The sequence below is a fragment of the Chrysemys picta genome, chromosome 7, assembly GCF_011386835.1.
Source record: "Chrysemys picta bellii isolate R12L10 chromosome 7, ASM1138683v2, whole genome shotgun sequence".
Lineage (NCBI taxonomy): Eukaryota > Metazoa > Chordata > Testudines > Emydidae > Chrysemys > Chrysemys picta.
The window spans coordinates 96187858-96215338 of record NC_088797.1 but is presented as its reverse complement, the minus strand read 5'-3'; the positions used below and the strand labels follow the sequence as shown (position 1 = coordinate 96215338).

Here is a 27481-nt window from a genome sequence, read left to right as displayed (position 1 = left end):
TTTGGTGTCTCACTAAAAACTCACTAGATTTGACAAGATCAGGTTAACAGTTCAGGTTACTACAGATAACATACCTGACACCAAACCAAAAAAGCAAGATAAAGAAAAGTTAAGCCACCAACAGAATATACCCTCTATTCCTTTACCACCAGACGGTTAAGCAGCATACTTTTTTACACCTTGCTTTTGTGTTGCATATAGCAAACATCTAATAAAATTTGTGCATTAACTTCCTAGTTTTTTAAAAATGGGAATGTTTAAGCACTAGCTGTAACATCCCCATGCAAATCCACACAAGCCCTGCTTTTCTCTTCACCCCTTTGCCCCTTGGAATGGCAGCCTGTAACAGTCTTGGGCCAATGAACTTGTCATAGGAGACCCTCCTGAGGTAAGCCATGAGAAGTTTATAGAATGCAGAGGCTGGCCCAGTAAGAAAGCTTGGGGGAGTTTGCCTGCCAGTTCTGCCTCATCCTGTAGAGTTTAGGGGCTGCAACACTGAGAAGAGGACAAATGGAGATTGCGGTGTAGGGGTTTGAGGGAGGGTGACAGAAAAAATACTGTCAAATACAAGCATTCAAAAATAATGAGACTGGCTTAAATATAATACGATTTAGAAACAAATTGCATTTTTGTTTGCCTACTGATTTTTGAGCCTTTAGATGCAAGTCACCCACCCCTAAATTGGGTCTGAACATTTTGGATTCAAAGGTCAATTTTAAAGGGACCAAAGTGCCAACCTCTCCTTTGCCTGCTTGGAGAAGACACCACTTATCCAACTGCCACTCTGTCTTTCTCCTATCCTGCTTCTCCCTCCTGGTCTTCCCTGTCCCACTCATATTCTTCCCCCATGCTACCTACATCTCATGTCTTCCATCTGCTCCCTTAATATTTGCTCTCCCTATCTCCTCAGTTTACTGTTCCTCACATTCTCCTTCTTGCCTCTATTTCCTTATACTTCTCCCATCTCAACCTCTCTGTCTTCCCTCCCATAGTCACCTGCTCCTCACAGTGCTCTCCTCTGCTTCTTTGGCAGAACAGAGTGCCACCATCTTCACTGAGGGTAGCTAGTTTTCACTATCTTTGCAAAGAGCAGCCTAAATTTCCTCATGATTAGGCTGTATAGAAATGGTGATTATCTTAACTGATGGCAACCTATAGGCTCAATTCCACTGAAAATAATGCAAAACACCTACCCAGCCAGTGTTAATTCCAGTCCCACCCTAGGGCAGAAATGTGGAAAAGGTTTCAAGGCATGTTGCTGCCACAAGTAGAGGAGGAATTATGAGGAAAGAGATAAATAGGGATGAGTGGCAGGGAGGAGAGAGGGGCTGGGGGACTCAGGTGAAGGGTTGAGAGTTACATGAGATGGGAGGGGAGGGACACTGGGAAGGGGGACATGGAGATGAGTGGTAAGGAGACTGGTGAAGAGGAGCAAGGGCACCTGCCAGCCCCACATTCTCGCTTCCCAATGTGTGCACCATAATCTGGAAGGGCTATTTCTCCTTGGAGGTCTGTCTCTCTCCTTGCCTGCGCATGTGTGCCAGAAATGGGGAGGCTACTGCCCATACGTGGGAGTCTGGCCTCCCCTCATGTGAGCTAGGATAAGGGGGTGGGGCTTATCTTTCTGGGAGTGTCTGAGTCCCTTTGCCTACCACCCTTCATGTGATCTGGGGGCACCAGCCCCCCTTGGGTGTCAGAATTTCTCTTTACCTGCCTCATGTAAGCTGGGATCTGGGGGACCTTGTCAGGATGGGGAGTATGGGGGAGCGGGAGGTGTCAAAGACTTCTCCCTGCAAGCATCTGGGTGAGAAGCGGAGAACAGGCATGCCAGGAGCATGCATCAAGAACACACTGCATATCAAAGACTCTCCAACACTGGGGGTCAGGGAAGGGGGAAACGGGAACATCCAAGGACATTAATGGAGCAGTTCATACATCTCAGAGCTATTGGTACACTTTATTCATCTCCATAAGGTGTTCTCATTCAGTGGAGATCATCACATTGAGATGAATAGGCCACTTCACACCTCTCAGAGTCTCCTAGGCTTTCAGGATTATCCTGTCACAGAAGTACATTTCCACTCTAATGAATCTGACCAAGGGCTTGTCTACACTACCAAGTTTTGTTGACAAAACTTATGTCAACACCCAAAAGTCGACAAAACAAAAAATCGCCAAAGGGTGTTCACGCTTGCTCCCTTTGTCGACAGATCATATCCACATTGGGGACACCATCGACAGGGTGAGCAATGCACCGTGGGTATACATCCCACAGTGCAGTGTTGTGGGAAGGAAGAGCTGATCGCTGCATATCTTGGGATTCTCTACGAATTCTCCCACAGCCCCCTCAGCTGCCAAGAGCAGCATCATGAGTAGCTCTGTGAGCTCTCCATGTTGAGAAATGGCAAAGCAGCACAGCAGTCTGTCCTCCTCCCCCTGCCTCAGCAGAACAGGAGCATTCCAGTTACTTGCTCTGTTTGTTCACCAAATGGAGCAGCACACAGATACTTCCCGGAGCTTTGAAAGGGGAGGGACGCATGCCTGCAGGGCAGCAAGAGATCAAAACACTGAGCAGAGCAATGAGGGCAGGCATTGTGGGATACTGGCGGAAGCCAGTTCTGTGAACAAAACAGCCAGCAACGTCTACACTGGCTCTTTGTCAACAATAAAGGGAGGGGAAAAGACAAAAACGTCTCTCATGTGGGTGGAAGTTTCTTGTTGCCAAAACTGGGCATTTTTCACAACAAAAATCCCATTGTAGTGTGTATGCTCTTGCTGTTTTACTGCCAAAAGTCAGTTTTTGGTGACAAAACTTGGTAGTGTAGTCAACTAAGGGCATGTATACACTAAAAACTTAAGTCAACCTATGTTAGGTCAATTCATGGCCACCACATTAATTATGGTGGCTCATGTCCACACTACACCTCACCAGTAACGCTTCCACCAATGGAAGAGGGGCAGTGTGGGGGGCTGAGAGTCTGGGAGCCCAGCTGCTTCCCACCCCAAGGCTCTCAGCTCCCTGCTGTGAGCCTGGCTGCCCCCAATCCCCACTGGGAGCAAGGCAGTTACCTCGGGCTCCTAGCTGGGGAGCTCTGCACCCAGAGCTTGGGCGGCTGCTGTGCTCGGTGCAGCCAGGCTCCCAGTGGGAAGCCAGGACCATGAGGTCAGCTGGGCTCTAGCTGGAGCCCCCCCCCCACCCGCCCCAGGGTGACAGCCCGAGCTGTGAACGGCTTTCCTGTTAATTTCATGGCTCCAGCATGGAGCCATGGAATTGCCAACAGCGACGTAAGTAACCCACAGTGTCTACATGGACACTGCATCACCCTAACTACACCGACATAAGCCCGTCACCTCTCATGGAGGTGGAGTTATTATGTCAGTGTAGTGGGACACTTACATCGGTGGCAGCAAGGTTGTAGTGTGTACACTGACATAATTAGTTTGACTTAAGCTGCCATATGTCGACCTAAGTATGGACTAGTATTGTTTAGTATTTAACAGCACTAACCTGCTAAATGTAGTGGTGTTGAATGTCTTCCTTGTGTGTCACGACAATTTACATTGTCCGGTGAACAAAGCTTCTTTACTCGGGCCAAACAACCCTTCTTGGCAGCATCTAGCAAAGCTGCATCTCCTCTAAGTAGGTCTTGAATATCAGTATCACCATCTTTAACAAGATCCAAAGCAGTATTTCCATCTCTGTTCTTCTTTGTGGAGTCAGCACCATGCTGTAGCATATAAAAAGCCCAGAAGAAATTAAGTACTCATCTCACTTTAGCAATTGTCAAAAATTGAAATAATCAGAGTAAGTATTTCTAGCTCTGAGATAGCTTATATACCCCATTGGTAATTTATTTCCATTCACATTCAACTTGTGTAGAGAAAAGCTATCATGTATTCAAAAGAATAAAAGTCCACACATTGTGAGAGGAAGGACAGTGTACCCTTAAAACATATTTCTTAATTTAAAAATTCAGATGTTTAATAACCATTGATTGGAAACCCGACCTGAATAAAATCCAATTTCTTACAGAAGCCCTGCCCCACACTTCGGATTAAACAGACATACTTATTTCCATCAATTAACCTCCTATCAATCTGTAGAGTACCTGTAATAGAAGTTTGCAGATCTCATATTTTCCTTTCGCTGCAGCTTCATGTAAGGGAGTGAACTTCCACAAATCAGCAACATTTACAACTGCACCATGTTTAACAAGCAGTTCTGCTACTTCATAGTGACCATAGGAACAAGCATTGTGCAAAGGGACAAGACCTCTGAAAACAAGATTAAGCAAACTTCTCTTAATACATGCTACATTTTAGGTTTACATCATTGTGTCAAAAACAGCTCTAACTTTATTACACCATGAATATGCTACAACTTTTCTGAAAGCAATCAGATTTTTTGAACCTTTGAAGAGAAATCAAGCCATTAAAATATGAAAAATAGGTAGTTACCTATATATTTAGAGATGCTATAAGACTAATATTTAATTTCGCCATTGTGTACAGGTATCCCTTGTGAATGCATGTTTGCCTTTCAATGGCTTTAAATCTTTAAAAATCCAATGCTAAAAAATGCTCATTACTTCTTTTGACAACTAAAGTGGCCTTAATTTTATCAGTGAGGATAACTGTGAACATATGAACCTAAGAAAGGCCATACTATGTCAGACCAATGGTCCATCTAGCTCAGCATCCAGTCTTCCGACAGTGGCCAATGCCAGGTGCTTCAGAAGGAACGAACAGAACAGATAATCATCAAGTGATCCATCCCCTGTTGCCCATTCCCAGCTTCTGGCAAACAGAGCCTAGGGACACTTCAGAGCATGATTTTGCATCCCTGCCCACCCTGGCTAATAGCCATTGATGTATCTATCCTCCATGAACTTATCTAGTTCTTTTTTGAACCTTGTTATAGTCTTGGCCTTCACAACATCCTCTGGCAAAGAGTTCCACAGGTTGATTTGTGCGTTGTGTAGAGAAATACTTCCTTTTGTTTGTTTTAAACCTGCTGCCTATTAATTTCATTTGCTGACCCCTAGTTCATGTGTTACGAGAAGAGTAAATAACACTTCCTTATTTACTTTCTCCATACCCGTCATGATTTTATAGGCCTCTAGCATATCACCCCCCAGTCGTCTCTTTTCCAAGCTGAAAAGTCCCCATCTTATTATTCTGTCTCATATGGAAGCTGTTCAATACCCCTAATGATTTTTGTTGCCCTTTACTGCACCTTTTCTGATTCCAATTTTTTATTTTTGTTTAGATGGAGCGACTAGATCAGCACGCAATATTCAAGATGTGGGCGTACCATGGATTTATATAGAGGAAATATTATATTTTCTGTCTTATTATCTAACAATGTTGGGAATCATTAGGAAAGGGATAGCTTTTTTGACTGCCGTAGCACATTGAGTGGATGTTTTCAGACAACTATCCACAATGACTCCAAGATCTCTTTCTTGAGTGGTAACAGCTAATTTAGACCCCATCATTTTATATGTATAGTTGGGATGATGTTTTCCTTTGCATCAACAATGAATTTCATCTGCCATTTTGTTGCCCAGTCACCCAATATTGTGAGATCACTTTGTAAGTCTTTGCAGTCTGCCTGGGACTTAACTATCTTGAGTAGTTTTGTATCATCTGCAAATTTTGCCACCTCACTGTTTACACCTTTTTCCAGATCATTTATGAATAGGTTGAACAGTACTGGTCCCAGTACTGATCCTTGGGGGACACCACTATTTACCTCTCTCCATTCTGAAAACTGACCATTTAATCCTACCCTTTGTTTCCTTCCTTTTAACCAGTTACTGACCCAGGAGAGGACCTTCTCTTTTATCCCATAACAGTTTACTTTGCTTAAGAGCCTTAGGTGAGGGCCTTGTCAAAGGCTTTCTGAAAATCTAAGTCACTGGCTCACCCTTGTCCACATGCTTGTTGACCCCCCTCAAAGAATTCTAGTAGATTGGTGAGGCATGATTTCCCTTTACAAAAACCATGTTGAGTCTTCCCCAACAAATCGTGTTCATCTACATGTCTGATAATTCTGTTCTTTACTATAGTGTGATACTTATGCTGATGTTTAAAATGCATATTCTGTACTATATATACACACATCACTATTTCTCACTTGTGTGTTTTGACTGGCCTAAAGTACATGATTCAGGTCTTGTAGACTATATAGTGGGTATATTTTAAAGTCCTATAGCACTAGCGTGAGTGAGAATTTCTTGTAGCATTATATAGGAAGGATTTTCCAAAGAAATACAAAGTATCTGAAGTAAGACAGAACACGAATCAGTCAGCAAAATTCAAGGACTCATAACTACCACAAAACACAGACAACAGCTTTCAAGTACTTGTATAAGTAGTACTGGGAAGAGTACTCACCCTTTATCTTTTGCATGAACATCAGCTCCATGCTGAAGAAGATACTCAACCACAGACACTCTGTTATATCCTGCTGCAAAGTGAAGTGGTGTGGACTGACGCCCTTCAATATCTCTGCAGTTCACACTCTGAATTGTACATAACTTCTGTGAAACAGACGAAAACATACATTACTATACATATAACAAAAAACAAGCATGTAGACACTGGTCATAAAATACTGTTCTGCATATCTGATTTGAAAAATTACTTCTGTTTACCAAAACCAGAAGATTTAATAATACTCATTATAATCTGTACATGACATTTAATTTGCCAATGAGTTTTTACATAAAGGCTTTGCTTTTCAGAGATCCTGTATCTCCGACAGAGCAAAGAGAATCACCTGTTTCCCTCTCTTTAAACCTGTAACTATTGTCAGTACTATTTCGTTTCAATGAAGAACTGAATGAGACTCCAGAAAAATGACCAATATTACTCTTTAAATCTGACCAGGGGATTTTTGTGCAGTACGAAAGGAATCAGGACCAGGATCATGAGTCTACAGCACTCAGACTGAGAAAGGCTCTCCCTCTTTTTAAGCAACATAAATGTAGTTTGACAAAATATGCATGATAGTAAATATTAAAACTGCATATTCTTACTTTTACAGTATCCACATCTCCTGCCTTTGCAGCTTCCAGCAACTGTCGATCTGCATCTGAATTACCTAATGGGATGCCTTCTACAAAAGAAAATAGGGCTATAAAGAAAGTAATTGTTTGTATTTTTAGAGTTTATTTAACTAAAGGAACATTTAAGATCAGACTACTATATAGTACTTCAAGGGCTGCTCTTAAGTAAATCAGGAAATTCTAGTCAATGTATGGCTTTTCATATAATCCCCAAAATGTAACTTGTGGTTATACCCTCTAATTCACAGGTTTCCAAAATTGTGTTAATTTGCCCCTTGCATTGTCCTCAACTTTGGAATATTGCAGAACCAGTCAAACTTCCTTATTCAGTCTTTGAATTTCAATTATTCCTAAAAAGCTTATATGTTTCGCTTATAAATTTATTATTCATGGTTTTTTTCCACCTAAAAAATCTCTAAGCTATGTATATATCTATCTATCTCTGGTCACAAAAGCAAAACAAAAATAGTTAAAATTGATCCTCACTTTTAGCCTAAGAGATTTCTTTTCAGTGTTTCTCCAAACTGATTGGAAGTGGCAGGTCTACTAAATATACCGAGAAGCAGTTAGCAGATGACACAAGCATATAAAATATTTTTTTGCTTGAGCTCAGTGCTATTTCTTAATGGCTGACGATGTAGCAAATGAAACAAAACATGACACCATTTTTTAAATGGACTTATTTCCTAAAACAAACATGGTACCTTGTAGTAATTGTTGCACACTTTCAGTCCCCATTTGTAAAGCTGTGAAACCCTGCAGTGACACAATTGAGGGATCACATCCAGAGCTCAACAACAATCTGCATGTCTGCAGATGGCCACAATGTGCAGCTCTATGCAGAGAAGTCTGACCAAGATTGTCCAATGCATTAACCTAAAGAGAACATAGAATCTTAAGAATGTAGTTTTACAGGATTTAAAAACATCAAGGACCTTATTTTCACAAATGACCAGGTAGAAATTCACAATGAGCACTTATGTCAACAGATCTTACCTCTAGACCCGTGAAGGAGAATCTTGATTTTCACTTCATGAAAAAAAAAAAGTTTGTAACTCATTTCCATGCAAAGGTACAGGGCTTGCCTTACCATGTGGCGAACTGAGGTGGCCGCCTCAGGTGTCAGATTGTGGGGGGGGGGGCGCCACTAGGACCCAGAGTGTAGAAAATTGTGTCTGCTGCTGGTGCATATGTATTCTCTCTGCTCTAGATGCACAGAGATGGTGGAGTGCTGTGCTGGAGGAAGGAGGGCACAAGAGACATAACAGACAGGCAGGAGAAAAGGCGAGAGGGAATAACAGAAAGCAGCAGGAGTTGCAGGGAGAGAGAGAGGAGGAGGAGCCTCTTATGTACCTCTCTAGCACCCCCAGGAGCCTGGACTGATTAACACCAGCTTCTCAGGGAGCTTCCTGTTTCCTGCTGTTTCCCTGAACCCACTTGAGGAGAACAAGCAGTCAACTGAAGTAGTAGGAGCCAGTGAGGCCCTTAAGACACTGATAGCTTCCCTCACTCAGGCCCTGCTACCAGCCTGCTTATTTGTCCCCTTCAATTGAGTGTTGAGAGCCACTATAGCTGGCACAGAACAGCAGTCATGAGTGAAAGAAGAAAACACTCCTCTGGAAAAAGAAAGCAAGCAAAGGAAGCTTTTCTATCTAAGCAGGAAGGAGCTCTCCTGAGATACACAGACACAAGCGTTCACAGTGAGCCTTCCGGCCCCAGTGAGGATGTGAGTGTGAGGAGATGCCTGATCTTCCAGTTAGTCAGAGTGCAGGTGACCTTGCAGCTACTGCAGCATCCATATCTCCATCTCCAATGGATGTAACCATGCACACGCCTGAAGAAAAGTGTAGATCAGCGAAGAGAGTGTGGTGGAAGCGCAAGAAACAGCTGCTGCTGAGTTTAGTTCCTTAAATCTAGATGATCCAGGACCGTGGACCCACTTGAGCAGTAGACTGAAGGACTTCCTTGTACTGCATAGGCCACAGCAAGTGAAAAACTTCATGTTCCCCAGAGACAATGAAAATAGAAGTTTCCATCCAACATATTACTGGCGTGAAATCCCCAATGGTGACAAAGCGGAGAGGCCATGGCTTATGTACTCAAAAACCCAGAATGCTGCATACTGTTTTTGTTGCAAACTCCTCCAGTCTAATGTTCCAGCCACAATGGGTTCTACAGGAACAAAGGACTGGAAAAATCTGGCTAGAAATCTGGCATGCCATGAGAAGGCAGCAAATCACCAGAGAGCATTCCATAGGTGGAAAGAGCTTGAGATGAGACTAAGGTTAAAGGCAACCATAGATGATCAGCATCATGAGAAGATTGCATCAGAGTCTCTTTACTGGCAAAATGTTCTGAAAAGGCTCATTGCCATTGTGAGAATGCTTGCTGCCCAAAACCTAGCACTGCGTGGCACTTCAGATCAGCTGTATGTGCCAAACAATGGAAACTTCCTTAAAATTGTGAAGCTGATGGCTGAGTTTGATGCTGTACTCCAGGAGCATCTCAGAAGAGTCACCACCCAAGAAACGTACACACCCCACTACCTTGGAAAAAACAATTCAAAACGAGATCATACAGTTACTGGCAACAAAAGACAATTTGTGGCAGATCTGAAGTCAGCAAGATATTACTGTGTTATTCTGGACTGCACACCTGACATCAGCCATACGGAACAAATGACTTTAATGGTACGTTTTGTAACAACAACAACAGAACCTAGTGAAAATGTCCCTGCAAGGGTGACTGTCAGAGAGCATTTTCTAGAATTTATTGACATTCATACTATAGGAGCTGGTATGACAAATGTGCTTCTTAAAAAGCTGGAAGATACAAGAATTGCGATAGCTGACATGAGAGGTCATGGCTACGATAATGGTGCAAACAAGAGAGGAAAGAACAGAGGAGTGCAGACATGGATGTGAGAGTTAAACCCTTGAGCTTTTTTTGTCCCATGCAGTTCTCATTCATTGAACTTGGTGGTCAGTGATGCAGCATCAGCTTCTAGTGAGGCTGTTGAATTTTTAATGTAATTCAAAGCATCTATGTATTTTTCTCTGCATCAACTCATTGATGGCAAATTTTGAAGCAACATCTGGGAACATCCTCTCTGACACTGAAACCACAGAGTGCCACACGATGAGAAAGTTGAGTGGAGGCGATAAAGCCTATCAAACACCAAATTGGGAAGATAGATGATGCCATATGTGCTATGACAGGAACTGTTCATGGGAGAACAGTGGCAGAGGGAAATGGAATCACCAGAAACATACATCACTTCAAATTTCTGTGTGGCTTAGTGTGGTGACATGACATACTGTTTAAAATAAATGTTGTAAGCAAGAGACTCCAAGGTGTTGACCTTGATATATCTGGAGCAATGGAACAACTGGACAAAGCAAAGTCATAACTACAGTCTTACCGGTCAGAAGAGGGATTTCAAAATGTTCTGAAGAGTGCACAGAAGTTGGCAGAGGAATTTCACACTGAAACTATTTTCCCACCCATTCAAGAATACAAGAGTCACCGAATAAGACATTTTGATTACGAGGCATGGGATAATCCCATGAGACCCTAAACAACAATTCAAAGTTGAATCCTTTAACCAGGTGCTAGATTGTGCAATACAGTCAGTTGAAGAATGTTTCATGCAGCTCCAGGAACACAGCAGTATATCTGGGATGTTGCATGATATTCCAAAACTCCTCACTATACCTGAAGACGACCTACACCAGCAATGCAGGACACTAGAAACAGTGTTGACACATCATGACCTGCGCGATATTGATGCGAGTGATTTAGGTGATGAACTGAAAGCCCTTTCAAGATACATTTCAGCAGGATCAATTCCAAAGGCTGTTCTGGAATATATGTGCACAAATAAGATGACCACCGTCTTTCCAAATGCTTTTGTTGCTCTGCGCATACTTCTAACACTTCCTGTAACAGCTGCCAATAGAGAACGCAGCTTCTTCAAGCTGAAGTTAATTAAAAACACATTTACACTCCACAATGACACAGGAGAGTCTGGTCGGCCTTGCAACCATCTCAGTAGAGCATGAGCTGGCCCAGACTGTGGACCTTCAGGAAGCAGTTCAAATCTTTGCAACCAAGATGACACGGAAAGCACCACTTTGATTATTCAAACAGATAAAAATGCCAGTGTTTACTATGCAGACAAGAAAAGTTACATTTGCTGTTCAGGCATTTGAAAGTTAAGTGTTAATTAAAATTTTTGAACAAGGCATTTTAAAGTTGTTAGTTCTCCTTTATTGGGGTAGGTAGCAGAGCAGCACCATCAGAGGAGAAGAACAGGAAGAAGGCAGAATTGAGACCTTTCAAAGTTTTGGCCCAAGCAAGGAGGCATGAGGGCGTTGTTTGAGCTCCCTGCCTCAGGTGCCAAAATGTTGTGGACCAGCCCTGCAAAGGTAACCTAGCAAATATGAAAAATGTAAGCCAGTCGGGAATGTTGAATACAACAAGCAGCTGGGCTTTTATTTTACAGCAAAAGGGTAGCAGAGACCTAAGGATCCCGCAACCCTTAACTTCCAGTACATTTATTTAAAATGAATCAGTAAAGTTGGGGTTTTACCCAGAAAATTATTTCACTAACCCTCTCCAAAATCCTTAGGCAATGCCTGTGCAAAGCAGTCAGAGAATGATGGACAGGAATACTTGGTAGCTAGAGGTGTTGGCACAAGCTATTTTGCTGACCCTTCCTTCACCAAATCTTAAGGGCAGCTATGCTTATCAATTTTAGCCCTCACTTAAGTTGGTACTGAGCCTGCTGCTAACCCAGACAGCTGCTCTGCGAAGGGTATGCCTGCCATTGCCACAGAAGCTGCTGTAAGAGGAACTTCCACTACTGCATCTTACACTAGCACTAGAGAAGAACACACTACTCAGTCTCCATATGTTTCCCCCCTCATCAGCCACTCCAACCTGCCAGTCCTCTCAGGGTATGTCTACATAGCAATGTAAACCCAGGCTTGAGCCTGGGCTCAAGCTTAACTACGCTTGTGTCCACACACCAATTGTGCTAATCTAGGATTCAGATCTAGGGTCCCAGGACCTTGCAGGGATGGAGGGTCTGAGCCCTATTGCTTTCCTGTGTGCATGCCACCCTCGCTTAACTCTGGACCTGGAAGTCCTCCAGATGTATCCCAGAGTTCCCGGTAGCAGAAGAGCCATTACTGCCTGGCCAAGTGCACTCCCACTTCCTGCTCCAGCTCCTCCTTGCTGCTGCGTGGAACATGCTCGGAGCAGGAAGCAAAGCTGACAGGTGGGAGGCAGCTCCTGGCTGTTGAGGGTCATCCCTCCCCTGGCCTGTGGCCATGCTAAACCAGATCTGCCCATCTGCCTCCCTGTAGGGCAGTTCCTGCTCCACTCTCTGGCCCTTGCTCCTGGCCCCCCCCAGCCATCCTGGGCAGGGATGCCTGGGAAATGTGCGCTGTGAGGGCAGAGAGTGGAAGCCAGCCTCAAAACTCTCCCACATCTACCAAGGGATCCTTTATCCCTGCCCCCCATGGTGCAGCAGGGGCAGCGATAAGGGATCTCAGGAGGGTGCTGGAGTACACTGCACCCCAAGTCCTGGGGAATGCACTTCACTGCTCTGCAGTTGGCAGCAGCCAGGCTGGGGTGTGTGCACAATTTTCCTCTGAAACCTACTTTTTACGTCAAATATCAAAACAGACAAAAATAAATAAAAAACCAACCAAACAAAAACACCCTCGCTAAACATCCCATTTTAAAAATGAAGAATTTCAAAGTTTAATTTTGATAGTTTGAAAGTCGTGGGCACTGATATCCTAATTATCCTGAGAACAGGTGCAAATGGGCATTTTCCTGACAATGTGACTCAGCCTAGAGGTAGAGAGCCCAATTCTCAGGTTAGATGGTAGTTCAGTATAAAGCCTCCTCAAACTGCAGTCATTCTCCTGAGACAGCCACCAAAGGAGCTAGTTATGAAGTTTATGTACTCATGGACTCCTTATGGGCACCTGAGTCCCATCAATGGCACCACTACAGTTAGGAAACAGGGTGGGCAGTAGTGTTTTCCTACAGTGCAACACATTCGTAGGGCTAGAGTGTTGACAATGGGAGCGGAGTGCTACCAACTCTGGGATAGGGTTACTTTGACTGAGATCTGTGCTCTGCAGTGTGGATGCCAGAGCCCTAGGTTCAAGCACAGGTCAGAAAATTCTAAGCCTAGGGTTAAAATACAGTGTTAACATTCAAGCCAGGGTTCTCTGACATGGGTCAACTGACTCTAATCCCATTAACCCTAGGCTTATGTTGCTGTGTAGACATACCTTTAGCTTCAACATGGAGTTTAAAGAGCCAATACCAGGGAGGAGTCTGGAGCTCTGCTTCAACCAACATCATGCAAGGGAAGCCTGTTTTCCTTCCCTTTCAGATCAGCCAAAGTAGACCAGAAAAACCTCAAGATACAAAAGGGGCACATTCCCTGAATGACTACCCTGTTCACCGTAAAGGGGGACCCACTCTTCACCCGTTTGCCCTATAGCTGGAAGCCTCAATATGACACCGCTTCCGGGTAGGGGAGCCACCCAGAGAGTGCTCTGTGAAGTGCTAGGGAGGAATAAACATGGCGGGTTGAGAGTTATTAGGGAAGATGGCTTAGAGTAGCAATTCTCACTCCACATGGCAAATAGTTCATTTAATTGACAATGGTAATGCTAAGACTTAAAAAAGGAACACAAAATATCTAGTCTGCTCTTGAACACAGCATCTAGGCTAAAAGAGGATGCATTTTTCTTTGAAGTTCAGCATTTAACAACAGCTCTTGGCAAGTACCACAGCTTCAAAAGGAAAATCTTACTGCTTTATTAATACAAGTTCAGTAAGGCTGAAGGTATGTTAGACCACTAAAACGTAGCCTAGAATGCATTAGAAATTACTTGAAAAAGGAAATTGTGAAAATTCTCAACTGCAGTAATACATTCCTACTACGCTGCATATAAGGAAATATTCAGTATGTTACTGAAGTTTAAGGAATTTAACGGCATATTGGGCTGCATTAGTAGGAGCACTGCCTGCAGATCGAGGGAAGTGATTATTCCCCTCTATTCGGCACTGGGGAGGCCACATTTTGGCCCCCCCACTACAGAAAGGATGTAGACAAATTGGAGAGAGTCCACCTGAGGGCAACGAAAATTATTAGGGGGCTGGGGCACATGATTTATGAGGAGACGCTGAGGGAACTGGGCTTATTTAGTCTGCAGAGGAGAAGAGGGAGGGGGGGGATTTGATAGCAGCCTTCAACTACCTGAAGGGGGGTTCCAAAGAGGATGAACCTAGGCTGTTCTCAGTGGTGGGAGATAATGGAACAAGGAGCAATGGTCTCAAGTTGCAGTGGGGGAGGTCTAGGTTGGATATTAGGAAAAACTATTTTACTAGGAGGGTGGTGAAGCACTGGAATGGCTTACCAAGGGAGGTGGTGGAATCTCCAGCCTTAAGAGATTTTTAAGGCCTAGCTTGACAAAGCCCTAGGTGAGATGATTTAGTTGGGGTTGGTCCTGCTTTGAGCAGGGGGTTGGGACTGGATGACCTCCTGAGATCTCTTTCAACTCTAATTTTCTACGATTCTGTCACTGTTTAACTACTAAATAAGATGTAGACAAAGTTGTTCTGTACATCAGCTAATATTGGCTATTCTGGTTTGAGAACCTCTGAATTTTTCTAATAACTAATTAAGAAATTCAGTAACTCAACCCTATAACAAGTAGCTTTCTATTCTTCTCTCTGCTTCTCTCAATAGCCATGTCAGAAGTCCTACAGCAGTCAGCCTTTAATCTAGTTCCAAAAATCAGAATCCTAAGTCTTTATTTTAGCTGTCTTGTTCAATGTGATTACAGTAAGTGGCACACCCTATTTCCATACTTTCTATGTGAAAACTTGACCAAAATGCAGTGCAGCTGTGCAACATCTTGACATGATCTTAATTTTATTGCCAGTGACACCATTTAAATTTTTCTCCATTTTATCTTTTTGAATTTAAGCCCCAGATCTCTTACACTATTCTTCTAACTAGTTTATTTTCCACCTCCTCTCTTCGTTGTTTTTGTAAAACACCTTCACAATTCTATTGCTTATAATTAAGCACCAAATACATCTTTTTTCCATACTTGGTGAAAGTAGTAGTAATTAGTCAAACTACAGGGTTTTGAGTCTTAAAACTTTACAAATGTATGAAGTCTATATACATAATTCTATACAAGTGTATCATCTCTGTCTTGCATATGTAAACATGAATACTTACAAAAACTAATTCTATGCACAATACTGAATTTATAACTGCAGTCTTTCTGTCAACTTTGTGCTACAATGTTACATCTTATAGATAATTCTAGCCAAAGAAATACAGGAAGTAAGTCATACCTTAGCTTCATGCTTCACAACAACTTCAACGACATCATTATGTGCTTTTTCTGATGCCACATGGAGAGGTGTCAAGAAGCTTTATTAAAAAATAAATATTACAATTAAGTTGTATGCTATAAAATTATCCTGAACAATCAATAGCATCCATCAGTAGCACTCACTCTTTTGTCTTTTCATTGATGTTGGCTCCTTTTCTCAGAAGTAATTCACAGACTTGCTTTCTCTTGGGATAAGGAGATGCAGCAGCACAGTGCTAAATATTTCAAAATTGCAGCATTAATAATGCTCTTGTTATATACAGCATTTTATTAGTTGCTAATGAACAGCAAACTAAAGCAAGATCCTGTGTCAGGAACTGCTAGAACAGACCCATGCAGAGTACTATTAATTTCAATGGGACCTACATGTGGGTTTGTACCATGATTTTCCAACACAGCATTTAACTAACTTCTAACACTAAGTTGTAGATTCTAAGGCCAGAAGGGGCTATCTATTCTGACTTCCAGTATAATATAATAATGTTTGGGAAATTAATGAACACAGAACCAGTAAATTAAAAAACAGGTAGATAACATGTTCTATATTCCTCTGTTAGCTTAATATAACTGCAGTTAGACAAACTGGTAACAAGAAGATACATTTGAGAGGAGAAAATATCTTAAGGGTAGAGTCCTCTCTCACCAGTGGAAAACATGTGATACTGCAAATCTACTGTTGATACATGAGTTCAGGAGAAACACTTTTAAAGTGGGAGACATTATCCTGTAACAATATCCTATTACAATTAAATGAGTTCTGTCCAACTAAACAGCTGAAGAAGACTGTCACTGTACATTGGGGATGTTGCTGCAATAATAGAACAATTATTATTATACGATTCTCCTTTTATGCTTAGATTAGCTTGGAAAACAGCCCTACTGATTACTTCAACCACAGAGCATACTTCAGTACTTTTAAGCTTACATAGTATCCTACTCCTGAGGGATTTAATAATTAATATATTAATAACTAGAGGCATAGGTTCTAGAAATGGCACATAAATACATGAAAGGTATATGAGCACTTAAATGAAACTGATCTCCAAGTGCTTTAAAACAAGGAATCTGGCCCAGATTTTTAAAGGTATTCAGGTGTTGCTGTGCTCAGAGTTGCCACACCTAACTGATCTAGGAGCCTAAGTCTCATCTTCAAAAGAGATTTAGGAGCCAAAAACCCATTGACGGCCAAAGAGATTTTAGCTCCTAAGTGACTAAATCCCTTTTGAACATGAGACTTAGGTGCTGCAATATCTAAATATCAGGGCCTTAGTCTCAATATTCATGGTAAAGCAAATATCTCCATTTTACAGATGAGGAAACAGGCAGACAGTGATTAAGTGACTTGCTTAATGTCACATGGGCATCTGGACCAGAGGGAATACAACAAAGATTTCTGGACTTCTCACCCTACATCTTACCTTTAGACCACCTGTACTTCTACACCCCAACAATTAACCAAAAGCTGGTCTGTCTCCATCTTAACAGTTCCAGAATAGAAAATTACAACTACCAACCAGGGTTGAGGTATGGGGTCTATAACTATCGAAGAGCTATGTTTCTATGTTTGATTGATAACTCATAAAAAGGATACCAAGGTTGATACCAAGCCAAAGAAAAACACACTAATATTAGAGTTTTTAGTTTATGAGAGAAGATTCTTAGTATAGCCCACTTAACTGAGGCGGACAAAGATTGGTATAACAGTACCTAGGACTTTGAGAATCTTGAAGTCTATGTTAATTACAGAGATGGATCAATAATTTGTACATATTGGATGAAATCCTGGCCCCAGTGAAGTCAATGAGAGTTTTGCCATTGACTTCAATCGAGCCAGGATTTTACCCATTTTATTTTTTTGACTTGAGAATCAGTATAGTAAGAGCAGTTTTAGGTTTGGAGGTTGAACTTATAAAATCACTCAAATAGCTAGCAACAAAATTTATTTAATTATTATTTATATAAATATATTAGGAAATCTAGTTTCAGGGTCTTAATATTTGCATAGTTTTACTAGACTAAATTCATCCCTGGAACAAGAAAAAGGCAAGGGAGTTACATTGGCTGAATCTGGACCATTTAATCCAGTATTTCTGGCAAAAACGCTTTTCAGGAACTGTAACTAGGTCATGCTTAGGGCCCTACTAAATTTCAAATTTCACGGTCATATGATTTTAAAAATCATGAATTTCTTGATTTCAGATATTTATATCTGAAATTTCATAATGTTGTACTTGTAAGGGTCCCGACCCGAAAAGGAGTTGTGTGTGTGTGTGGGGGGTCACAAGATTATTGTAGGGGGTTTGAGTTACTGCTACCCTTACTTCTGCTGGCAGCAGCGCTGCCTTCAGAGCTGGGTGGCCAGAGAGCGATGACTGCTGGCCGGGAGCCATTGCCAGCAGCAGTGCAGAAGTAAGGATGGCATGGTACCATACTGCAACCCTTACGTCTAAGCTGCTGCCTGCAGAGCTAGGCCCTCGATCAGCATCCACACTCTCCGGCCGCCCATCTCTGAAAGCAGCAGTGCAGAAGTAAGGTGGCATCGTATGGTATTGCCACCCTTACTTCTGCGCTGCTGCTGGCGGGGCGCTACCTTCAGAGCTGGGTGCCAGGCCAACAGCTGCCGCCCTCTGGCCACCCAGCTCTAAAGGCAGTGCAGAAGTAAGGGTGGCAATACTACGACCCCCCCTAAAATAACCTTGTGACACGTCCCCCCCACAACCCCTTTTTAGGTCAGGACCCCTTTGAGAAACGTTTGTCTCCCCCGTGAAATCTGTATAATATAGGGTAAAAGCACAGAAAAGGCTAGATTTCACGGTCCATGATGCATTTTTCATGGCCATGAATTTTTTACCATGGGTCACATAAAGGATATTACACAATAGCATTTTCTGTTCTCTTTCCTCATCGCTCTTTCCTTTTACTTTGTTTGCCATTTCCTCTCTCTCTCCCTCAACATATAATAACTATCATAATAAAGTAATCAAAAGCAAGAGAATGGGAATCAAGCATGAGTTTGTAATGATCAAGCCACACAAATCTGACTTATTTTAACAATTACTAAAATTTCTAGATGAAGGGGCCAAACACTTTTCATATGGATTGAAAACTGGCTGGATTCTAAGCAAAAAAAAATTAGGATAAATGGCTGTGTCAGGAATAGAGGCAGAGAGAAAGCTGCCTACTGCAGTGCTGCAGCAGTTGGCATTAGACTGAGCTTATCTTTATTCTTTCAATTCACTGATGAAACATGCATATGAAATTACATTGAAAAGTGAAAAACACCTACAAGGATAGAACTACAAAAGCCATTAGAAGAGATTAGAAATAGGAGCAGACAGTAAGTGTGGTTCAACCTGAAAAAAATGTAAGCTAATATATGTAGAAGAAAACTTAGAAACTCAAGTATTCAGTGGATTGAGAAAGATGACGAACAGTGGTAGACACGACCTAGAAAAAATAGACAAATTGGGTACAACCTTTCGCTGATATGGTAGCAGCGAACTATCCTGCAAGACTTGACAGGAATGTGAAACGTTTAAATTACAAAGGATACTCCAGATGTGTTATCTTAATAATTTATTATACACTAGAGTTGACTTGCCAGTCTTTATCAAAGTCAGGTTCTCAGAAACTGGAATTTGTTTTAAAGCATTGCCGAACATATTTAGTTTAGCCACCACACATCTTAAATCACTAATACATCTGAAATATTACCAATGCTGTTTCATGAGTTTGAGGATGCTTGAAATTCACTGTTTCCAAAGATAGATATTTTTTGATGCGAGCTACATCTGATTCTCGTGCCGCCTGTAGCAAGGAGTGACCTTTGAATTCATCTGGAAAAGAAAGATTATATTCTTTATAGGTCTGGAAAGTATTAAAGGGATTGTTTGCTTCTAGTAGGGAAATGCTCTTTTCAGTGCATGGGAGAGAACTTAGAAAGCCATTTCTAGTAATTTACTGTAAACGGGCTCATTATATGGATGTAACCCAGCACTCTATATACTCCAGAAAATTACTACTTTGTCCATGCATAGGCTGAGCATGAGGATTCCTTAGCTATGCCAGACAGAACTCATGTCTCAATTCTCCACTTTAGAAGTTGAGAGAAAGCGGTAGCATTTCATCTTCAGAACAAATGTATTCAGAGTTCTAAGTAATTATGCTGTTTTGTTGTTGTTTTTGTTCAAATGATCTTTGCTGAAGAGAAAAATGGTGTTGCTGTGAATAAGTTTTTGGAAAGATCATAGGGAGAAGTGGGGAAGCAGCAGGAAGAAAACAGGATTCCAGGAAAGAAAAATCTACACAAGCCATTACCGCCACAAGACTGTTGAACAGTAACTAAAATCTGTTTTTAAATCTAGGTTCAAAAGGGCCTGTTAGTTGTATATATTTGAAACTATTTCATGTTTTAGGATAATATTTTCAGGTAGGCATTACACAATTGTTTGCAAAATGTAAACACTTTCTCCCAAACTTGTTATCAGTGTGATACTGTTTATGAAACTTAAGGCACATATTACAAAGAAAAACAACTGATCTATTGGAGATGAGCTATGAAATGCCAACTATCCTATTCAGTTTCACATTCACTTTATACTCACATGCCAATCGTTCTTTTAATTGAGGTGTTGGGGCTAAATCAATGGTGCTTTTATTGTGACAGTTCAACAGCGTTGGATCAGCACCATAACTTAACAAGAGAGAACACACTTCCACCCTGTTCTTAGAAGCTGCTTCATGCAGAGGAGTGAACTGCCACAGATCCATAGCATTCACACATGCTCCATGCTGGGAAAGTTACAAAAACAAAGCAGACATCAAGATAAATATATAAGATATTTTTCCAGAAATATCTATTGTAAGTCCTTATACAGCCCCCATTACCATACCATCAGAGTGCCTCATAATCTGTAATGAATTTATCCTTACAACACACCTGTGAGGTAGGGCACTATTACTATCCCCATTTTATAGATAGGGAAATGAGATACAAAGAAACTAAAGGCCTAGTCTACTCTAGAAAATTAAGTCAGCACAATGACATCACTCAGGGGTGTGAAAAATCCAAACCTGAGTGGCACAGTTAGGATGACCCAAGTCCCAGTGCAGACAGCACTGGGTCGACTGAAGAATTTCAACTCTTGGGGAGGTGAATTACCTATGACAACAGAACCTCTCCAGTTAGCATCTATACCAGGTGTCGGCAAACTTCGGCACGTGCCCCATTAGAGTAATTCGCCAGCGGGCTGCGAGATGTGTTTAGGTTGACTGACTGCAGGCATGGCCCCCTGCAGCTCCCAGTGGCTGGGAATGGCAAACTGTGGCCACTAGGAGCTGCGGGGGCCGTGCCTGCAGATGGTCAACCTAAACACGTTTCGTGGCCTGCCAGTAGATTACCCTGATGGGCCACATGCCGAAGGCTGCTGACCCCTTAGTCTACACTGAAGTGCTGCAGCGGTGCAACTGTGCCGCTGTAGCATTTTAAGTGTAGACAAGCCCTAAGTGATGTGCCCAAGGTCACAAAGAAAGCCAGTGTCGGAGCAGGGAATTGCGCCTAAGTCTCCCAAACTCTAGGCTAGCTCTCTAACCACTGGATCATCCTTCCTCTCACTATTATCACAACTATATTATCATCCTTCCATCATTATTCTCTACATAACTGAATGGTTCTTTAGCCTAAGTAAGAGCTACCGTTTCCCAAGAGGAAGTTGACAGTTTGACAAAATGATAAATCAGTCTGTGAACACAAGAAAATGTTTATAAACTCAGTTGCTTCAAGGCAACTTCTATTTACTCTGTCACATTTTTTAAAATGTAACATTTTTTGTTACATAACAAAATACTAACAAAAAGTTTATTGCAACACTAATCCTCATCGTGTCACTTGCCTACAAATGCTGAGAAGCACTTTTTGTCACAAATCGTCAGTCAACATAAATCTGCTAACGCAGCAAGAAAATTCTTATTTAATAGTTTGAACTTTTAACTAGTTTTAAAATACATATATTTCAAAATGAGTTGCAGATTCTTTCCCCTACAAATCATTAAAATGTAGTAGTTAGGGATTAGAAACACAGTTGTGTCTGTATGCCCAGGACAAAATAGTCTGTATTTTGTATCTACTTGAGTTACATATTTTTCTTCTAAAAATTTCAAGTAATTCTGTACATACTTTTATACTTACCTGCAATTTTAAACTATAAAAAACATCTCCAGTTAAAAATCTAAGCTAAATTAAGGTTTTAAATAGTTATCAGTTATTTAAAGGGAAAAAATATTTAAAATATTTATTAAAAAAATCCTGTAATGCCAAGTTAAGGTTAAACCTAAAAATCTTAAACATGCAAATGCATTTTTAGTCATCCACTAAGCCTTAAGTCTGATGCCAGACCTGTGCCTTCCACAGAACCATAATATCTGTGTCTAAGATAGAGACATTTCAATGTAATTTTTCATAAAAAACACTTCAAAAATCCTCTTTATATTGCTTGCCTGTGAAGTCAAGGAATTTTTGAAATTTCTGGTTTTTTACATGTACACACAGTAGAACCTCAGTTACGAATGCCTTGAGAATGGAGGTTGTTTGTAACTCTGAAATGTTTGTAACTTTGAATAAAACGTTATGTTTCTTCTTTCAAAAGTTTACAATTGAACATTGACTTCATACAGCTTTGAAACTTTACTATGAAGAAAAATGCTGCTTTCCCTTTATTATTTTTAGTTTACATTTAACACAGTACTGTACTGTATTTGCTTTTTTTTTAGTCTCTGCTGCTGCCTGACTGCATAGTTTCAGTTCCAAATGAGGTATGTGGTTGACTGGTCAGTTCATAACTCTGGTGCTTGTAACTCTGAGGTTCTATTGTATTATGTAAGCATTATTACCACCATCTGGTATGACCCTAAGTATTGGTTTGGTTCTTAAAAGGTTTGTACACTCAGATACAAGCATCCATGTTAAGTCTCACAATACAACACCACATTTGATATACCAAATGGTGTAATGGAAAAGGTGTGAAAACCTATCTTTTCCTAGTGGTCTAGTTACGTTCTTAAAGAAGGCAAGAACGGTTTTCTATAATGTAAACACAGTGCACACCTGCTTAAGTGTATTTTAAACTACTGAATGCAGTTTCAATGTTTCAGTTTACAATTTAGCAGCAGACAATAAGCCTAACAACAAGAGTAAGATAATCCAGTTAAACCACTTCAAGTTTTGGCAACGCTGACTATTTCCTATGGTGTAGGACAGGGCACTGGTAAATACTATCTTAAACTGAGAAAAATAATTGCATCAGTGTCCAGCAAGTTTCAGCAAGCACAGAACAAATCTTTTCAAACTTTGGATACATCCATTCAAAATTGAGGAATAGGCTCCATCTATCCACTACATCAAAGTTGGTCTTCTGATACACAATGCAGCATGGTCAAATGGACCTGGATTGGTAGTCTGCAATTCTGCATGCTTCTGATTGCTTAATGCTTCAAGCCTACAACTCTGCATTACTATTGTTTCATATAATCTAATGTTTTTAATGTTTATATAACATTGAAAACTGAAATATGCATCATGACATGTATAGCTTCCTTGAGAAAATACCAAACTAAAATGCAGACATTCCGATGTTCAGTATTATAATTACATTGCACCTACTGCAATTTTACTTTTCATTTGTACAACCCTACCTTATTAACCACAACTTGAATATGTAGCTAAAACTAAGTGCAATTATGAAGCAGTTTTTAAAACAGAAAATGCCTTAAATTGGGATTAGTTTTTCCTAGGGTGGAAACAACCATAATTTTACTGGTAAAAACCACCTCTGGTAACTACCATGCCACCCCTGATATTTTGAGTCACTGATGCAATGAAAGTAAATACATTTATCTCCTAGTTTGGGGGGAGAGAGGGAGTGGTTTGTGTGCAATGACACAGGGTCAGAGTGAAGGTGCTACTGTTCATTTCCACATGAGACTGATGACTTTTTCAGGGGTTCAACATTAATTAAATATTTGCAATCTCAAGTACAACTTGAATTTTTTCATGGACCCTTCATGCTCTGCTTTCTCCTGGAAGAGAGGGTTTGTGTATGCATGCGCAGAAGTGTCTTACCAGCACTTCTAGGACATTCTTCTCTCATTTTACTGAAGAAACTGGAAGTGACAACAAACATTCAATATAGGGTACAAAAGAGGACAGCAGGGAGGGAAAGAGTGTTTGTAAGAATAAAATTTCCATGCAAGCAGATAATACACAGGGGGTAGTAAGAATTCTGTAGTTAGGCCCCAACTCTGCACCACTGAAATGGAGACCAAAAGGATGTTTTTAATAACCCTGCAAACTAATCAGTGGCTGAAGTGAGGAAAAAAGTTCAAAATGTTAGAACTGTTGCAGATATAGAGCCATCTCTCAACATTTTAGTTCACTAAATTTTTATATTCTCTAGATACAATAAAATTTGTAAAGATTGCTAATTGTTTAAACGTTATGTCTGAAGTGTATACAGAATATATATACACAAGTAGTTATGGTTTTTTCCTACGCAATTTTTCTTTTTTCTTCCCTTTATCTCCGTCTGATTGATAGTTACTTTAACAAATCTAGTTTTAGGCTCCAAGGGAATATTTTTGAGACTCAGACTATTATAAAAAATAAATATTTACATTAAGTTAAATATTTTTGCAAGTGAACTGTCAATGTCATTTCATTTATTAGTAATACTTGTGTCTGAGACGGATGAACTTCCCTCTTTTCAAGACCCAATTCTGCAAATTTTTGCGTGCACACTGTTGTGTCAATGCAGAGCCCCAGCGGCTTTAATGGGCCTCCACAGATATGCACTGTTGTGCCTGCATGCAAACAGTTGCAGGATTGGTGCCTTAATTTGTACAGGGCTGGAACAAGGCTTACAAATCATCTCTTTAGATGACAATTTTTTAAAAAGCTTTGCTAAATCTTTGTTTACATCTAGAGTGCTAGAACTACTGGGTTGGTATTTCTACAATATTTTAAAACCCTAATAATCCTAGCCCTACACTAATCTTACAAGCCATCATGACACCTCCGTAACTTGAAAGTGAAATGTATTTACCTAGCCAATTGCTGACTTCCACTGCAACTTCATCTTGACACGAACAGTTCGTTTTAAAGTGACAGTGCATTTTTATAAGCTGCTTTACAGGTCATGCTTCTAACTTATTCTGGGCGGGAGAGTGAAGTTAGAGTACATATATCAAATTGACATATCAAACCTTACTGTCTTTTTTTTAAACGATTTTAAATACAAAAAGATAAGTGACACTCAAAAACCAGGAAAAATTCACAATAGAAGAATCTCACCCAGTTTGAAAGAGGAATGAAATTAAATACCAACCTTTACTAGAAGTTCTGTTACTTCATAATGACCATAGGAACAGGCATTGTGAAGCGGCACCAAATCTCTAAGCAGGTGGGGGTGGGGGAGGAGAATATGATTATATATACTTGGATTAGAAGTATGTAAACTCAGTAAATTACAAATAAAAATATGTAGCATTCAAACAATTCTAAAAATTAAAAAACCCAGCTATCCCACTGAAAAGAGATGGGGAAAACAGATATGAGAAAATAACCTCCACAGTTACTGAAATCAATGTCTACTTAACTTAATCACAATAAATTGCACAATGAATTCCATAAGCACATGGAAATTGCATTGTATTTGTTGTAAGTGACTTGGTTCCAGAGATTTTATTAAATTAAACAGTACTTACACTAAGTGGAAAGCACTGTATTGGGAGAAGTTATTTCAAAGAAGACAGTAATCTTTCCTTTATCCCTAAAAAGTTTTGTTGCACAATCTCTTTAGCATTCTAAAGAAGTCTGATTGGTTTAGTGTTAATATCACTGAGCAAGATCCTGTACTATACACCTAAGAACACAGCACAGACCTCACCTCCACAGGGAGGGAAAACTAAGGTGTTTAAACCACCTCTGCTCCCTCCTGATCCTGAGCTGTTCTGGTGGCTGGCTAGTGTAATTTAGACAGCCAGGGAGACTCAATCTCATTGCAAGGGTAGCAAGGGAGGACTGACAAAGGTTTCAAGTTTACAAGGGCCTTGCAACCCTTTGATCAGGCAGCTGTTCTATGCACCCTGAAGTGATATGTTGGGAATAAAGACTTAAGATTCTATTTTCTATAATTTCAGCCTATTTATTCACAATTTTAAAAAAAGGTTTCTAGAGATTAAATATTTTCTGTAAATTTGTATGAACTTACCATGTTGCAATTAGCAATTCTATACTTAGCAATAGCAAAAGTCCCTTATATGCTAAGTGAATGCTTAGAAATATATTACTCCCGTGGGAATTTTGTGCCACTGCGTGTGAGCAGAATTCATGGCCCCCGCAGATTTCTTTGCTTCCCTGCAGAAAAATGACTTTCTGACAGAGAAGCAAGGGGAAGCTGCAAGAGCAGTGACGCACCCCTCCCTAGCAGCACAGGTACAACGTTTCAGGCACCCGGAGCACCTGGCAGCGAGGTAAATCACTGCAGGGCTGGGGTTCAGCTGCTAGTCCTGGCTGGGCTGGAGGCAGGAGAGGACAGGACTTCCTCTTCCCCTGCAAGGAGTGGCTGGGTCTGTGTCAGACCCACCCCCAGAAACCTTCCCCAGCTGCAGGAAGCTCAGCATCCCCCCCTGCTTCCTGCCCCCATCAATCCTCAGCTGTGCAGGGAAGGGTCACTATATAGGGAGCTGCTCCCCCATCCACCCAACTCCTATGCATCCGGATCTCCCATACCCAGATACCCCTGCCAAGCCTTACCTGGTACATCCAGATCCTGCCCCCCAAACTCCTCCTGCAGCCAAACCCCCTGCCTGAGCCCCATGCCGCACCCCGCACCCCTCCTGCACCGACCCCCTGCCCTGAGCCCCCAACCGCACCCTGCACCCCAACCCCCTGCCCTGAGCCCCCTACCTTACCCCACACGCCTCCTGCACCCCAACCCACTGCCGAGCCCCATGCCGCACCCGTCCTGCACCCCGACCCCCTGCCGTACCCTGCACCCCTCCTGCATCCTGACCCCCTGCTGTACCCCTCACTCCTGCACCCCACATCCCAACTTCCTGCCCTGGGCCCCCGCCACACCCACACCCCTCCTGCACCCCCTGGGGGGCAGAGTTGGGGTGGGGATTTCGGGGAAGGGGTTGGAATGGGGGTAGGGAAGGGGTGGGAAGAGGCGGGGCCTCATGGAAGGGGTGGAGTGGGGGCGGGGCCGAGGGCAGCGGGGGTGGGGGGGCGAGAGATGTCAGTAATGTGGCCCTCATGGTTATTTGCGTTTGAGACCCCTGACCTAGACCCTCCCACTGAGCTGCTTGCACCCAGATTGTCCCACACAGAATCCTCTCACCCCACACCTGGATTCCCCGACACTTGAATCCTGCCTGGTTGAGCCGACCTGCCGCACACCTGGTGCGCCTGGCGCAGAGGGGCATGGCCCTAGGGTATTTCTGGGGCAGGCCCAGGCCTTGTGCTTTGTCAGGATTGGGTGCAGCCTCACAGTGGCCTGTGCTCCCCACTGCCATGCTGAAGCCTCTGCATTTATTTATTGACAAATAAAACTTGCAGAATTTTAAAATATTGTGTGTAGAAATTTTTATTTTTTGGTGCACAATGCCCTCAGGAGTAATACATTATCCAAATTCAGTATCTCGGAAACAAAAATGATGTTTATTCTTTTGAGTATAGCCTTTTAAAAAATGAGTAATCATGGGAATCCAATCAGAAAACTATTTTTAAAGTGAAAGGGGGACTTCAAAGGAAAATGAAAGCTGAACCAACCACAGATGTGTACTGAATTTTGATAGGTATGGTATGAAAGCATTTTTTAAAAATGTAAGCCTTTTAAAGTCTTTTGGACATATACAGGTTGGCAGTTCACCTCTTAGAATGAATATGTTTTATGGATGATTGGGAATTAGTTT

The 27481-nt window shown here is 41.6% G+C and overlaps 1 protein-coding gene across 6 annotated transcripts in view; it reads right to left on the bottom strand.

Annotated features, from left to right (window-relative positions):
- The window catches only part of TNKS2 (tankyrase 2), a 63489-nt gene that overhangs the window by 22599 nt on the left and 13409 nt on the right, over positions 1 to 27481 (bottom strand). For 4 of the 6 annotated variants that reach the window (XM_024107293.3, XM_042856818.2, XM_024107294.3 and 1 more), the window contains exons 7-16: positions 24892 to 24958; positions 20119 to 20305; positions 19229 to 19350; positions 15638 to 15729; positions 15474 to 15552; positions 7778 to 7949; positions 7044 to 7141; positions 6400 to 6545; positions 4110 to 4275; positions 3509 to 3728 (exon numbers count right to left, since the gene is read on the bottom strand). In XM_024107293.3, coding sequence (XP_023963061.1) covers positions 3509 to 3728; positions 4110 to 4275; positions 6400 to 6545; positions 7044 to 7141; positions 7778 to 7949; positions 15474 to 15552; positions 15638 to 15729; positions 19229 to 19350; positions 20119 to 20305; positions 24892 to 24958 — 1349 coding nt within the window. The remainder of the gene's footprint in view (positions 1 to 3508; positions 3729 to 4109; positions 4276 to 6399; positions 6546 to 7043; positions 7142 to 7777; positions 7950 to 15473; positions 15553 to 15637; positions 15730 to 19228; positions 19351 to 20118; positions 20306 to 24891; positions 24959 to 27481) is intronic. The other 2 variants (XM_005292534.4, XM_065552070.1) reach the window with 1 other exon arrangement.